This window comes from Sus scrofa, chromosome 11, assembly GCF_000003025.6.
Source record: "Sus scrofa isolate TJ Tabasco breed Duroc chromosome 11, Sscrofa11.1, whole genome shotgun sequence".
Lineage (NCBI taxonomy): Eukaryota > Metazoa > Chordata > Mammalia > Artiodactyla > Suidae > Sus > Sus scrofa.
In genome coordinates, this window is record NC_010453.5 from 30,510,525 (window position 1) to 30,527,273 (window position 16,749).

The 16,749-nt window shown below is 39.8% G+C and overlaps 1 protein-coding gene across 4 annotated transcripts in view; it reads left to right on the forward strand.

Moving 5' to 3' along the window:
* The window catches only part of PCDH17 (protocadherin 17), a 100,954-nt gene continuing 84,459 nt past the window's right edge, over positions 255–16,749 (forward strand). For 2 of the 4 annotated variants that reach the window (XM_013980574.2, XM_005668457.3), the window contains exon 1: positions 2,448–5,357. In XM_013980574.2, the coding sequence (XP_013836028.2) occupies positions 2,787–5,357 (2,571 nt within the window). In that variant the 5' untranslated portion in view covers positions 2,448–2,786. Of the gene's footprint in view, positions 5,358–16,749 lie in introns of all 4 variants that reach the window. The other 2 variants (XM_001927267.7, XM_021065647.1) reach the window with 2 other exon arrangements.

Sequence of the window (16,749 nt, forward strand, 5' to 3'; positions counted from 1 at the left end):
GACGGTGGAGGCGCTTCTTCCGGTGGTTAAAAACTCAGGAGACCCTGCGGCGAGGCCCTAGGCTCCGCGGCCAAAGCTAGCGCTGGGCTCCGCCAGCCCGGCCGGTCTCCCATCTAACTGATCTAATCAATGGCCCTGAAGCTCCGGGCTCCAGGCTCCGCCCCCACCAGTCTCTCCTCTGCCTTCCATTGGGCGCGGGCCGAGGAGGCAGGGCCTTGCTCCTCACGCGGATTGGCTGGCAGGGAATCAGTATCAATGTTTAAGCGGCGGCGTGAGGTGAATAGAGTCAGTCAGCAAGAGGCGCTGGGGAGAGAGCAGGGACTGCGAGCCCCTCGGATGCGGCAGCGCGGAGGGCGGCTGGGGAGACGCTACTCCAACTGTTGAATTTTCACCTTTCATTTCCACCGATGCTTTGCTTGCGGAGATGGATTTATTTGCTTTGAAATCCGCATGTCTTTCGCAGGTTGTGAGCTGATCCTGACAGGCACCAGACTGAAAGAGACCACCCGTGACAGAAAAGAAGGAAAGGGGGAAAACAAAAAACAAAAAACAAAAAAGCCCTCCACATCGGACTGCACAATTAACTACGCACACCGGTGCTGGACTTTGTGAATAGAGAACATTGAGAGGAAAATCGTGAACTATGATGCGGGGCTAAGCTCTGAACAGTCACTGTAATCCTAATTTTTCCCCCCCCAAGACTGAAAAATTTGGGGGTTCCTCACGCCTAACCAAAAGGGAAGGTTTTGCTTTTTTTTTTTTTTTTTTTAAATAAATAAATACATCTAGCAAAACAGACGCCTTGCTTTCCAGAGCCTCGGACTCCGGCAGAAAGAGGTAGAGTAAAAAGTGCTGCTGGATTCAGCTTCACCTTCCTCCTTCCCTCCCTCCCTTTCTCTCGCTTTTTCTTTTGCTCCAAAACATGAATCTGGCTTTTCTTTCCGTAGAGTGAGTCAGAGAAAGCGTTAGGAAGAAGCAACAACTAATGTCTGTGAAGGGAGGACCATGAGGCGAGAGTGAATACGATTCGTTCCGCTGCTTCTGACTCATCCGGCAGATCGGAACACTTGCATTTCTGGATGTGTCATTCCCGTTTGTCGAGGCGCCGCGAGAACCCGAAATAATGTGTAGACAGACCCGTGCCTAGCAGCCTCTGGGTGGTAGCTCCCCGGGGTGGGCGCCCTGGGCTGGACCGCCGCGGCCGCAGCTCCTTTCCCGCTGCCCTCTCGAGTAGCCCGGAGAGACTGCGAGAGCGAGACTGCAGAATGTATCACGCCAAACCTTGATGTGTTCCTTTCATCCAGCCCACTCCTCCTACTATAGAAAAAATTGAAGCAAAAAAAAAAAAAAAAAAAAAAAAAAGCCCGCACTTTATTCGTTTCAAATATTCACCACTTTTATTCCTCGCCAAGGTTTTCCTTTCTAGATGAAGAGGACTGGGAGGCAGGGCCACTGGAAGGAGATGCTGAATAGAAAGAAAAGAGAGGCACTTGACAGCCCAGCCCTGTGAATGCAGAGACTGTTTCCCTTCTAGTGAGAGACAGGGAGAGTGTGTGTGCGAGGACTGGGAGGGTGGCTCCCCCTTCCTTTTTATTCCTCCTCCCCCTCCCCCTTCAAATCTGCACATCCAACCATGAGTTGCCTGTTGATTTCCTTTCGCCTGGGAAGAAAAGCAAACTGGAATTAAACTGCATCGAGAGAAGTCCTTGCTCGTGGGGAGAGAATGGGATGGTAGCAGCGGCTACTGGTTTGGCGTAGAGAAATCTCAAGAGAGTGTGTTCTACTCTCAGAGGAGGAGATATATCTATATATTTTCCCCTCTCCCAATAGACTCACACCGCAAAAGCTGATCAGGCGGTGGCTTTCCTGACTTGGGGGAGAGCCTTTTCCGAGGAAGAGAGGGAGGAGCCTGGCGGAGGGAGGAAACTACAAATCGGGACACTAGTTTTTTGCGCTGCATTTCCTCCCCTCCCTTTGGCTGCTCGGAAAGGAGAGAGAGAGGGGGAAAAAAAGAAAAAGAAAAAAGAAAAGAAAAATAAAACCCTTGGCTGGGAGATGCAGTCCGCCGCCACCGCTGCCTCAGCCCGCAAAGCAAGATTAGATCTCTAAATGCAGCAAAACACTGCCTGAAAACAGACCAACCCGCGAGGCAAGCAGACATTTCACCGGGCTCCGGGGAAGCTTCAAAATATATCTGACTCTCTCTTCGTTGTTCCTCATCCCCATCAATTTCATCACAGGAGACGAGAAACAAGTAAGGATTTCACTTTCCGATCTGCCTGGAGACACACCTCCCCGCTCCCTCCCCCACCCGATGTGAAGAGTATTCCGGAGGCAAAAGGCAGGAGTGGATTTGCAGCGCCCTAGCGGGAGCGAGGAAAACCTACGGATTCTTTAGCTCATTATCATCCTTCCCAGACGCGATTTCCTTCTTATCGCTGGTCTCATCGCTCAAGTTTGAGTCGCCCGAAGTCCAGGCGGGAGAGACAAAGCCCCGGGCTTGTCCCCAGCCGCAGGGAGCCGCCGCCTTGCTCTGTGCCCCTGCAGCTCCGCTGCGCCGCTGCTTCTCGCCCAGTGCGGATGCTGTAGATCAACAGGTTCAGGGAACTTGAACCGAATAAGGAGAGACTGCGGGGTGCCGCAGCCCGGGAGCGAAAGGAAAGAAGGACCCACAGACTTGTAGCTCGCTTCGCGCGCGCACGCTGCGCCCGGGCCACAAGCTGGCGCGCACCCATCCATTTGCCCCTCCAGTCCGGCTGCTCCTGCCAACACCCCACCGGTCTGGGATGTACCTTTCCATCTGTTGCTGTTTCCTCCTATGGGCCCCCGCCCTGACGCTCAAAAACCTGAACTATTCGGTGCCGGAGGAGCAAGGGGCCGGCACGGTGATCGGCAACATCGGCAAGGATGCTCGACTGCAGCCGGGGCTTCCTCCCGCAGAGCGCGGCGGCGGTGCAGGTGGGCGAAGCAAGTCCGGTAGCTACCGGGTGCTAGAGAACTCGGCGCCGCACCTGCTGGACGTGGACGCCGACAGCGGGCTTCTCTACACCAAGCAACGCATCGACCGCGAGTCTCTCTGCCGCCACAACGCCAAGTGCCAGCTATCCCTCGAGGTGTTTGCCAACGACAAAGAGATCTGCATGATCAAGGTAGAGATCCAGGACATCAACGACAATGCTCCCTCCTTCCCCTCAGACCAGATTGAGATGGACATTTCAGAGAACGCGGCCCCCGGCACCCGCTTCCCCCTCACCAGTGCACATGACCCCGACGCTGGCGAGAACGGGCTCCGTACCTATCTGCTTACGCGAGACGACCACGGCCTCTTCGCGCTGGACGTCAAGTCCCGCGGCGACGGCACCAAGTTCCCAGAGCTGGTTATCCAGAAAGCATTGGACCGCGAGCAGCAGAACCACCACACGCTCGTGCTGACTGCCCTGGATGGCGGCGAACCGCCGCGCTCAGCCACCGTGCAAATCAACGTGAAGGTGATAGACTCTAACGACAACAGCCCGGTCTTCGAGGCACCCTCCTACCTGGTTGAACTGCCCGAGAACGCCCCGCTGGGCACCGTGGTCATTGATCTGAATGCCACCGACGCCGACGAAGGTCCCAATGGCGAAGTGCTCTACTCCTTCAGCAGCTATGTGCCCGACCGCGTGCGGGAGCTCTTCTCCATCGACCCCAAGACTGGCCTGATACGTGTCAAGGGAAACCTGGACTATGAGGAGAATGGAATGCTGGAGATCGACGTGCAGGCCCGAGACCTAGGTCCCAACCCCATCCCGGCCCACTGCAAGGTTACTGTCAAGCTCATCGACCGCAACGACAACGCGCCGTCCATTGGTTTCGTCTCCGTGCGCCAGGGGGCGCTGAGCGAGGCCGCCCCGCCCGGTACCGTCATCGCCCTAGTGAGGGTCACCGACCGAGACTCGGGCAAGAACGGGCAGCTGCAGTGCAGGGTCCTGGGCGGAGGTGGGGCGGGCGGCGGCGGCGGCCTGGGAGGACCGGGAGGGTCCGTGCCCTTCAAGCTTGAGGAGAACTACGACAACTTCTACACGGTGGTGACGGACCGCCCGCTGGACCGCGAGACACAGGACGAGTACAACGTGACAATCGTGGCGCGGGACGGGGGATCGCCTCCACTCAACTCCACCAAGTCCTTTGCCGTCAAGATTCTGGACGAGAATGACAACCCGCCTCGTTTCACCAAGGGACTCTATGTGCTGCAGGTTCATGAGAACAACATCCCTGGAGAGTACTTGGGCTCTGTGCTCGCCCAGGACCCCGACCTGGGCCAAAATGGCACGGTGTCCTATTCAATCTTGCCCTCACACATCGGCGACGTGTCCATCTACACGTATGTGTCTGTGAACCCCACAAACGGGGCCATCTACGCCCTGCGCTCCTTTAACTACGAACAGACCAAGGCTTTCGAGTTCAAGGTGCTTGCTAAGGACTCTGGGGCGCCCGCACACTTGGAGAGCAACGCCACTGTGAGGGTGACAGTACTGGACGTGAATGACAACGCTCCGGTGATCGTGCTGCCTACGCTGCAGAACGACACCGCTGAGCTGCAGGTGCCACGCAACGCAGGGCTGGGCTACCTGGTAAGCACTGTACGCGCACTTGACAGCGACTTTGGCGAGAGCGGGCGCCTCACATATGAGATCGTAGACGGTAATGACGACCACCTGTTTGAAATCGATCCATCCAGCGGCGAGATTCGCACGCTGCACCCTTTCTGGGAGGACGTGACACCGGTGGTAGAGCTGGTAGTGAAGGTGACGGACCACGGCAAGCCCACCCTGTCTGCGGTGGCCAAGCTCATCATCCGCTCGGTGAGCGGCTCCTTGCCCGAGGGGGTCCCCCGGGTGAATGGCGAACAGCACCACTGGGACATGTCTCTGCCGCTTATCGTGACTCTGAGCACTATCTCCATCATCCTCCTAGCGGCCATGATCACCATCGCCGTCAAGTGCAAGCGCGAGAACAAGGAGATCCGCACTTACAACTGCCGCATCGCCGAGTACAGCCACCCGCAGCTGGGCGGGGGAAAGGGCAAGAAGAAGAAGATCAACAAAAATGATATCATGCTGGTGCAGAGCGAGGTGGAGGAGAGGAACGCCATGAACGTCATGAACGTGGTGAGCAGCCCCTCCCTGGCTACCTCCCCCATGTACTTCGACTACCAGACCCGCCTGCCCCTGAGCTCACCTCGGTCGGAGGTGATGTATCTCAAACCGGCCTCCAACAACCTGACTGTCCCTCAGGGTCATGCTGGCTGCCACACCAGCTTCACCGGACAAGGGACTAATGCGAGCGAGACCCCAGCCACTCGGATGTCCATAATTCAGGTAGGAGACTTTTAGCATAACTGGGGCTTCACTGTTTTGCTGGTTTGGGAGTTGTCCTGAAATCTTTGGAACAGGACAAGCCACAGTGCCAGCAGCAGGGAGAGGGGAAAATTTTTAAATGAAAAGAATTTACACTTTTGCCACTGCCTGTACGACAAATTCAATACAAAGCTCCTCCCATGTAAATTGTCTAAAATCTACAAGATGTAAATGTCTTTTGTTGCATTTTTAAAGTTTATTTTTATAGGTTTTAAAATGTTTCCAGGGTTCAGTATTCATAGTTTATTTTACTTTATTTGTTGGTCTGAATTTCTTTCCACAACAGAGGATTACTAGAGTAGGAAAAAAAATGGTTTTATTTAATTCACTTTAATTTTTTTGATTCCATAAAAGTCTGATGCCAAAAGAAAGAAATGTATATGCAGATATTAAGTTAACTGCTTGAAGTACAGTAGAGCAACCGGTCAGAATCCCAGAGCCTGAGTCAGTTTGAGCTACCTTTCCACATATACCCCCCCAAATCAGTTTTATATTTAAAAAGTGTTTTAAATGACAATATGCTTGTTTATTCTTCGGTTGAAATTGCAGCATAATGCGTTAGTGTAGATTAAATTTTCGAAGTGTAAATTATGCTGTAAAGATCTTTCAACAGTTTGACAAAAATATTGGCTTTGGAAAATGACAAATAACTATGAAGTTTTTATTTACTTCGTCCTGTGATTCTCCTAATTTGTTTCACGTAGTCATTTAGGGGTGAACGGAGTACAGTGGAGAGGGGACTTATTCTGGGCTTTTGAAAACAGGAGGCAAAGTTGCACTAAAGGTAGTTGTGCCAAAAAGAATTCCAGGATACATTTAGTTTGCATACTGTGTAATTTCAGTATATTTAAGTGATATTTAATATATACTAGATAGTATAATTTAAAGTTACCGATATATGAAAAAAACTAGCTGATCCAGCATGGACCATAGACTCTAATAGCAGGTGACTGTACTGTGTCTACTTACTGCCTAGTTTCTTTTTATCCACTATTGAGTTGTGTCACAGAAAAACTTAATTTTTGCTTATTATGAATGTGTGTTACTACAAATTACTCTGGATGAGCAATACTTGAAATTCAATATTGAGATTAACTAAAAGTGACATTTTGGGAGGAAGATTAGTTTGGAACAAATGAGAATAATTCAGAGTTTTGTGCTTTGCAAAAGCAAATATGTTTTAGTGACACTTGACTCAGTAATGATTTTATAGTTAAAGTAGTGAAATTTCATAATATTATTCTTTCTAACATAAGTATAACAAATATCAAAACTCAGTAAAACATTTTCTGATAATAGTATAAAGTCCCTTGTAAAACTGACTCATACTTTATGCTCCTGAATACTTAAGTATCAATCGTAGTATTAAATCCCACTTTTTACAGTGTTTTCTATATACCAGTAGTCATGATTTTCTTGGAGTGCTACACGAAATTGAACAAGAAATTCCTCCCATGAAAAATTTTAGTTTCTATGAAAGTCTGTGACTATGTAAAACTGGCATTTATGTTTTCTTTAGAGGGAGATACAGTAAAATTTCTTTAGAAGTAGATACAGTAAAATACACACACACACACACAAATCATTTGCGATCATTTTTAAGTGTACATGTTGTATGTCTTTTCATATTTTTCCCATTGACAGCTAAAAAGATATCACAGAAGGTTAATGCTTCATCTTTCACTTCAAGTGCTATGAATTGAATTCTTCCTTAGGGTCCAATCAAAATGAAGTTTGTGCAGTAGAATTCTCAGCAAGCCTGATTCCTGATAAGATAAGTGAGGAACAATCTTGGCTGCGAAGGATCCAGGAGGTTTTGGGAGATAGGGGTCCCCACAACTGTTCTTGAAGCTGGTCATTACCCAAGGGAAGGGTGATGATGATGATAATGGTGATTCCTCTCATTAGCACTAAAACCTGAACCAAAGCAAATTTCACACACACACACACACACACACGGAAAGAGATATTAAGCAGAAAACCAAAAAGACAAATTTCCTTGCTATCCCTTTTCTTCTGGAATCTTAATTCATGCCATAAACACCCAGAAAAAGTTTAAGTTCCTGAAAATTTTTTCCAAAGGGGCTCAGTTTCCCATATTTCTCCTGCCCTGGAAATATTCTCAAAATAAAATGTTAAAACAGGCACTTTTTTCTTTTTTCTGTTAAGTTTCTGCTGTCCTATAAGGAATGGTTTTTAAGTTCATAATATGTTAATTTCATTTTGAACGTGTCAGGTTTTCCTCAGTACCTATTATGGAGAACAGAGTAAATTGACTACAGTGATCTTGCTGCTTTTTCCTTCTTTTTAAAACTAGTGTGCTGCAAACACTTTGCGCTGAGGCAACATGTTCAAATTAAGGTGTTCAGGTATCCTATGCTCTTGTTTCAAGTGCATTTATTAGTGTGTGTTTATTGAACACAGCCTGCTGAGGACACACACTACTAATGTCAGGCCTATTTCTGGAGGAAGAATTTTAATCCACAAAGTACGATTGGACTAGTAGCTGCTAGCTCTGGTTTATCTTTATTTTCCAGTATCTTGTGTGCTGTTTAGAATGTGGCCAGTGTATTTCCATTGCCAAAATGAAAATAATACCATCATTGTTTTGAGATACACTAGTAAGGAATGGTGATATGAAATTGAGGAACTTTAGCATTTATAAGACTCACGATTGGAGCTAACTATTTCTCAAATGATTTTGTGTGAGTGACAGGATATAAAATTTTAAGGTTCATAGTTATAGGTTCTTGGTCATAAGAGTATTTTTATTGAAATTGGATGCAGAACAACCATGTGAGCTGGTGTAGAAACAGTGATTTGTGAGAAAGGATTTTATTGTGGGTTTTCTTCAAGTTTCTCAGCCCAAGTCAAGTCAGTCTATGAAGTGTTTAAAAATTGACTAATGATTAAAATAGCCTTTAAATTATGATTAGTGGAATCATAACACAACATTGTTATAATGAAATATTTTATTTATTTGAAAGCTATAAAAGTGATTTTGAAAAATAAGAACACATTTTGTGCTAGGAAAAGCAAATATATTATTGCACAAATTTATAAAAGCACACTTCAATAAGAACAATTTTCATGTGGGCTATTTCATAGGTTAATTATGAGAATCTAAAATCAAGCAGCGATCATTACTAATTGTCATAAGTAACTGCTAATTGTGGCTTATCAAGAAATATTTAAGTCTAAGGGTAACTTTTCAACAGGTTTTTTTCTATGAAGGTCTGGCTAAGAAGAGGGAGGAGGCTGGGGACTTCTCACTGGTGGGAGAATTTCCGATTTTGTTTAAACATCTGTGTTTTCAAAATTTTTTTTAACATGTAAAATGTAGTCATCTTAATATGCTGTCATAGGAGAATATATTGAGCCAGCAGAATAACATCTACCAAAATAAAATTTTAAAAGAATACGTCCTTACACAGTGTTTTACTGTTGAATTTTAAAATATTCACATTTTGGTTGACATTAGGTTCTTTAATCTGGAAGAGAGAATCCTTTTGATATCCCTGGATGGCCTTTTCAGTAAAAGCAAATTAAACACATGATAAATACTTACAGCCAATCCAAATATATAAAAATGAGATTGAGGCATAGAAGACTAAAGCACTGTAGTGTAGACAATAAACTCAGTGTCTTAGAACGAAAAGATGAAAGAAAAACATATCTTTCCTAGAAACCTTATCTGTTGTCTGCCTGTATTCCTACTTCTCTAAAATGAGGGGATTCTTGATGTGGGACTCAGATGAACCATGACCTTCAAACCTCGTACTCGAGTATGTTAGCAGATTCAGTAACAAACACAAAGGGTGTGAACAATTTTTTGTCATTTATGATTGTGAAGAATTTTTTGCAGTATTAGTCTATGATTGTTCAGTTTGACTTTCCATAAATTTGATATAAGTCCTCTTTCTAGGGGTTATGATAGGCTGAGTTGGAAAGGATATCCTTTTCTTACTGCCTGCCCCTAGGACAATCTGTCCAACTAGTCTTTGTTTTTTAAGTTTTTTTTTTAAAGATAGAATTAATTCGTACTTCAAATTAAGAAGAGTACATCATCATAAAACATTTTCTGTTTTTTCATATATTAAAAGTAGTACAAATAAAGTAGGGATAAACTTAACTAAAAAGAAAGTCAATGATTAAGGTGTTTTGAATTTCTTAGGAGAAGAAAAATCCAAATCATTATCATCTTTCTAAATATACTGTTATTTTTATTTTTAGTTTTGTGCACCTGTGAAAATCTCAGCTCTAGCCTAATTTCTATGTGCATTTCCCTATTCTATAATAAATGAAAACGCAGAAAATATAACTTTTTTATTATAGAACAAAAACTCCAAGAATCACATTTTTTAATATTTACTTATAAGGTAGTAGCATCTTTCTCCGTTAGTTTTTAATTTTCAATAACATTTCCAAAGCATTAGCTAGGTAATACTTTATCATCCTTACACTGAACTGGTAATTATCAGTCTTTTAAAAATGTAGGAGTAAGATAATTTTTAATTACACTTAAATTATTTGAGTGAGTTTTATAATTTACTGGAGTTATATGAGTTAATTTTATAATTTCAATAAGTATTACCATATATAAATCTGCATGGAGGATTTTTGAAATATTATTATTGGCATCTCCATGTTATTTAAGGCTGAGTGTGATCAGGAAAAATACTGGATCATAGAAGTATGCCTTAGAATTCTTATCTTAACTAATTGAACACATTTATTAGTCAAGCAAAAAAAATTTGCATGTTCTAAAATGTTATATTTTGCCTGTGACTACTCTGATCAAACTACACACACCAAATAAAGATAAAAACAAACATATTTTCTAGGAACTTTTCCCTATAAACTGATGTTATAATACATATTATTCATTTTTTTTGGTGCATAGATACACATTTATATATAAAGTTAAAATAAGTAAATATTACCCAATATCATCTCCATTAAAGGATGAAGAAATATACATATTTAAAAAGAAAAAGCCCTAAAAACCTCCAGATATTTAGTACTGTTTTAAAATGTAATATTAATACTTTACCATGTTTCACTACCATTGTCAGATTTCACATTTTTCACTGTTAGAGCTGCTTAAGTAATATAATACAGTAGCAATATATCTATAAAAGTAAAATATGTGCATTAAGAAAATATTTTATATTTTTTTTAAAGATTTATTGCAGTAAAGATTGGCTCTGCCCATATTTATGAAAATGCGAGCAATAATATTTCCTGGCAAAATTAGAGTATATGTATACATGTATACATGTCTTTATATTTTCAGTGTAATATATGTAAATACTCAAGCACAAACATTAGCCCATTTTTATACTTTTTTTAGTTCAAAGGTAGTTCTCTTTTTAAGGATGAGCTCAAACCTTTATTTTTCTTTGAAAATATGTTAAAACTTGATCATCTCACTCTTTTAAAGTTTCAAGCATTTTGAAGTTCCTTAAAGCAGAGCCAGCTATTGGAAAGCAGTTCAGGAACAACTGGCTTTCAATGGGCAGTAGGCTGGAGTTTTACGTAGATTAAGAGGAAAACAAAATCTCATCCAAGCTTCTGGTTCTTTGGGGAGGATGGCGGGATGGCTGGAGGCACTATGAGAGTATGTGCTGATAGCTTGATGATGAAATAACAGGAGGAAGATGAAGCCACTAGATCTGGGCTCATGACAGTTAAGAAGTGAAACTTAGCTCCCCTCTGCTCATTCTGGCAATACACTCAATAGTGGGTACATTCTTACTCAATAGTGGGTGCATTCTTACATTCTTACCTGCTAATTATGATATTAGTTATTACTCCAGAATGTATTCCCCTCAGTGATGCTTCTGTTTAATAAATCCCACAGGGCATTATCTTAAAGCCGTATTTTAGTAAAGCCATTAGGGAAAGGTTTTCTTTTTTCTTTTTTTTTTTTGTATTAAATTCCTTCAACCAGTGACTGTGTATTTGTTTAAAAAAATGGCATAAAGTCGTTTTGCCTAGCAGTTTGAAGATGGTGTGACTTTTGCCACCTACCTCCAAAATACTTTTAAATCTTCATCAGAACTACACTGATCTATTGTCAACCTATTCTAGGAAAGGAGACATTGACAAGAATTCCCTTCAATGGCGCACAGTATTTTACAGTTAGTCATAGCTTTCACCACTAGCTTTGACAGTGATGCATTGCTATCCTTTGCTCTCCTGAAATAAATTATCTATAATAAAGTAGTTCTTAATGACATCAACATCCCCTGCTGTGACTAAGCAGAACCTTGCTCTTACTTCCTTGCTACTGTAGAAGTATAAATTTAATATTTTTAAGGTAAAGCAAAAAAAAAAAAAAAAAAAAGAGAGAGAGAGAGAGATATGATACAGATGCAAAATTGTGGCAGCGGGGGTGGCATTTTTCACTTGCGTGTACCATGTTCTTCCAGGGATAGACTGTAAAATTGGTTTCAGGCAGTGTTTGAGAGAATCTATTGATACACAAGTGACACAATTCTATTTGTCTGTTCTGGTCCTAGTGACATTCTCATAACTGGTATTTGTAGGCTCTGCCCTGGATCTAGTCTGGGGAGTTTGTTTTATTGTAGTGAAATGACTCTTACAGTTCATTGAGCATCTAGCCTCACTGTGCTAAATATGATTGGCACGTTTGCATATATTTATTCAAAAAATAAGGCAGTTAAACAGCATAATTATGGGAAAACAAATCATAACAATAAAAGACCATTTAAGTTAACAAGCTTTGTGATCAAAGGATAAATACAGGTTGGATAAATGTAACTTTAGATGTTACTAATCTGCATAAATAGACTTTGGTCTGATTAGCGGAATGGAATATATTGAAATAATTTAATAGTATTAGAAATGCATTTTATTTCAGTCATTTTGAAATATTTAAAGATCTGAGCTATTTTTCTTTATGTTTCTATTTGATGAAATGAGCATGAGCTGTATTTATGTTAAATGAAAAATGGGCAACTTGAAGATGAATAAAATCTTGTAAGTTTCTGCTTGGTGGAATACACCCTGTCTAAACAATATTATTTTTTTGACTTGTAGTGTTTTTGATTGATTTTTAATTAGTGGGACACATTAAAGGACAATTTCTTGTTTACTTCCTTTATCAGCGCAGAGCAGCCTTTGTGGAATATGAAAGAATAAGCGTTAAAGCTCTATTTCAAGTTTCCAAAGCTATATATTCATTATTGTCTTGTAGATATGTACTCTTTTTAAGAACCAATGGATGCATGCTTGTAAATTACGTAGATAATGACTTTATATTCTCAAAGTTTCGATTGCTATTTTAATGGCATATATATTTTAAAATAACAGATTTAACTTGCAATGTGACTTTAATTTCTTTCCAACAACTATGGTGCCTTAGGTATATTTCTTCTGCTCTTTTTTGGTGGTAATTTAAAAATGTAATTTAAGCATAAGTCACAGTTGGTATACTTCTTTATAGTATTTCTATCTGAATCCTTAATAAGCATTGTTTAGCAATAATTGGGTTATACTTATGCCTAGAATTTTCATATCCTCCAATCAGTAAACTCAAATTGAAATATACATATAAATCCTAAATTTTGATAGATTTCTTTTACAAAGCAGAATTGCAACAGGCATTTTATTGTAGGCAGAAATGGTCATAGGGTCATAAATTCATTTTTACTTTTGTAATCCAATTTTAGATTATTGATGTCTTGGAAAAATTCTTAAATTTTTACGTATTTGTAGTACAAACACCTGTATCAGTTTTGAAACCTAAAACTAGTTTTTAACCCTTATGACACATTATTCCTTTTCTCTTTACAGACCCCAATACAAAATCCCTTGTTACAAACTCTTCATTTTGTTTTACCCACAGCGTAGTTTACCAGAATATAATGAGATTATTTTAGGACTGAATTTGAAAGATTTTTGCTATTCTTCCACTACACCAGAGAAATTGCATATGCAGAGCTCATATTTATAAAAGCAATTGATCTACAGTTATTATGAAGGAGATTATCTAGCCACAGTGTAAAGTGGCAAAGTGCAATTTTATTGAGGTATCCATTTCAATAGATGAGGTAACAGTAAGAAACAAAAATGCTTGAGAAAAAGTATGTTTAAAATCTTGGCAATCTAAGAAAAAAAGTTATTTAGTATTTGGAAAAATAGAACTTAACTTCAAAATAGGACATTTTCTAAGTTCAAACTTGATAATTCCTTAGTGATACATCTTTATATAAATATTAGTCATCAAAACTTTCTGAGCAGCTTGAAACGTGATTTGCTTTGATTTCCATAGTTCTGTCATCAAGAAGCCAGCAGATCTTCTAAATATTGGTGACTTCTGTTATGGTGTCTTCTTAAGGCACAAAATTCTATTTGGCTTTGGCAATTTTACATCTGTTTTAATATAGTTTATCCCAAATCAACTAATTGCATTAAGAATGTGAATAAGAGGAGTTACAAGTCATGCAAAATGAAAGAGAAATCAATCATCATTATTAGCATTCCCATTAAGGTAGAATTAAAGATTACATACAAACTTGCCTTCACATAGTTTCAAGTCAAGACATTCGGTTGCATTCTTTCTGTGATTATTTTAGCTTTGCAGGACTTTGTGTAACATTAAAGAATTGTTTTTCTTTTTGTTTATGCCAACATTTAACCTCTTATTTCAATCCTTATAGATTAAATCGGAAAGTTTCTGATTACTGAGAAAGGTTTGGAGATGATACAGATGACTCTTACTTAGCATGGAAAGCATGGGATGCATTTGTAATTTTAAGAACAATGAAATATGTCAGTGCTCATGCATGAACCTAAGTGTAGGGTAAGACGGAATTATTGGTAGCAGAGATTATATGAACCATAGGAAATATTTTAATAGAACACATAGTTTGAAAAAAGTAGTTCATAACCTTACATTACACTTGTAATGTTTGGTAGATGCACGGATAGTAATTATTAGCTAAATTTCCAGATCCTGACCTTCTAGGAAAGCTACTATTTATTCCTAGATGATAATAAGGCAGGAAATAAGAAAACTATCCTACTAAAGAAATCATACGCACAGGCAAGATAAGGGTTATTGACAAAAGCCTATTCTGCTTTGTGGCTCTGAGTGCAGACATGCCAATACCAAATGAAGCACTGTGGCTAAAATTGGGAGAAACTAAATGACAGGGAATACATTTAAGGCAACCTTCCCCTCGTCCTGATTTTGAGCAATGTTTTCTACATTTTTTTTTTTTTTTTTTTTTTTTTTTTTTGCACAACCAAGACAATTACATAGTAGTTTGGGTTAGAATGCATGCCCAGTTCCCCATCTCAAAAACCAATTTGTTACCACCTGTGGCTATTTCTATTAAAAAAAAGAAACATAATTACCACGAGTCTCAGCAGTCTTAGAGTAAATTTTTGCAATTACAATACTTCCCTTGGGCAGATGTGTGAAAATGGCAGATTAATTCCTACCAGGATCTTTCTGTTCCTCATGCATTTTTAGGTTTGGTGTTGTCTGCTTATTAGAGTTTCTCTGTTTGCTCTGGTTAAAGGTTATGTCAGTGTTTCCATAGGAAATCCCTAGAAATGAAGATCCACCAGTCAGCCATTAAATTTTGCGTTAGGTGAAAAGTTGACATATAACATCTCAGCAAAGGAGTAGATAATATTTTCCATTGCACTCCTCTGTTGCCTGGTTAAAGTTTGTGGTAAATGGTAGTAGGACCACTTGGCATGGTTGGGAAAGCAGGTAAAAAGGGAAAGTGTTGTCTTTTGAATTATAAAATGATATCTAATCAACAGAAGTCAGTGGAAATATTTTTATATGATGCTTGATTAAAGATCCTTAATGCATGAGAATTTTAAAATTCTTGAGAGTGGAAGGCCCAGTTTTGAGGCTGGGTGGCTAACAGGAGGTTTAACACTCTATAAATTTCCATTTATTCCTTCTTTTCATTGTGGTATGTAAATTCTATTCTTAATAAAGATCTAATTGATCTCCGTACAAAATAATTAATGTTATTAAGTCGGAACAGTTTTAAATCTCTGGGTCAATGTTGTAACTACTGGTGAAGTTAATTTGTCACAGAGCAAAATGTTTGAGGACAGTGACCACATCTTTGTTGTTATAGTTAAGGCAAAACTAGCCAGGTTTCTAATACATAGTGGGCACTTAAAAATATGAATTATTTGTAATGTCTTATGATCACTGATCAAATATGAACTGGAACTTGGATTCAAATCTAGAAGTTACTAAGTTCAAATGTAAGGTATTATTTCTAGAAATATGCTGAAATAATGATCTGTTGGTAAATAATTTATTTGAAAGTAGTTTATTTGATAATTTTTATTTATAGTTGTTGCCTTTTTAATTATTGCAATGAAAATTTCTATAGAGTTCTATTGATGATATTACCAGTTCAGGGGGAAAAAAGTAAAAAAAAAGGGTAATAAAGGTTTATAATTAATTAAGAGCATCAGGCCTTCCAGAATGTAGAAATATACATGTATATAAAAATTCAGAGATGTATTTATATTTATATATATAATATACAGTATATGTATCAAGAGAAAATAGGGTCAGTAAGGGAATACCTTTCATCTTTTACTCTGTTACTTAGTATGGTTTGTAAAATATTGAAACTGTGTAATTCAGATATCATGTCTATGTGTTAAGCCTTTAAAAATCACACAGCTCTGGAAAATTAAGAAACAATGTGATCCTTTTTTCTAAATTTTGATTATTTTTCCTTTATTGTTTCATTTTGTTTTAATTAAATTAAAGATAATTGTATTTTAGAGACTCAATAAAATATAAATACATATTTTCTATGAATTTTTAATGAAATGAAATTATAGATAAACCTTAAATAGTAATTTTAGGATTACATTTGCTTGTATTTGTTGGCATATAATTTTGATTTAATCACCTTGATACCAGCCATTTGCCATTTGATAATGGGAAAAGAAAATCACCATGGGTAGTTTTCAAACGTATTTATTAATAATAACCCAACTTACAAAACTTAAAGTTTCAGAATCTCTCTTGTGTAGATGATATGAAATTTCAGTTCACATATTGGGGAAACAAGATATATTTTCATATAAATGCTATTTTCCCATATCATTATTGTTATTTAAAACACATCCAGGAGTTTCCTGGTGACTCAGAGGCTTAAGGATCTGGTGTTGTCACTGCTATGGCTTGGGTCACTGCTGTGGTTCAAGTCACTGCTGTGGTACAGGTTTGATCCCTGGCCCTGGAACTTCTGCATGCTATAGGCACAGCCAAATAAATAAATAAATAATAAAAAAAGTAAGTGAAGTAAGTCAGAAGAGAAAGACAAATACC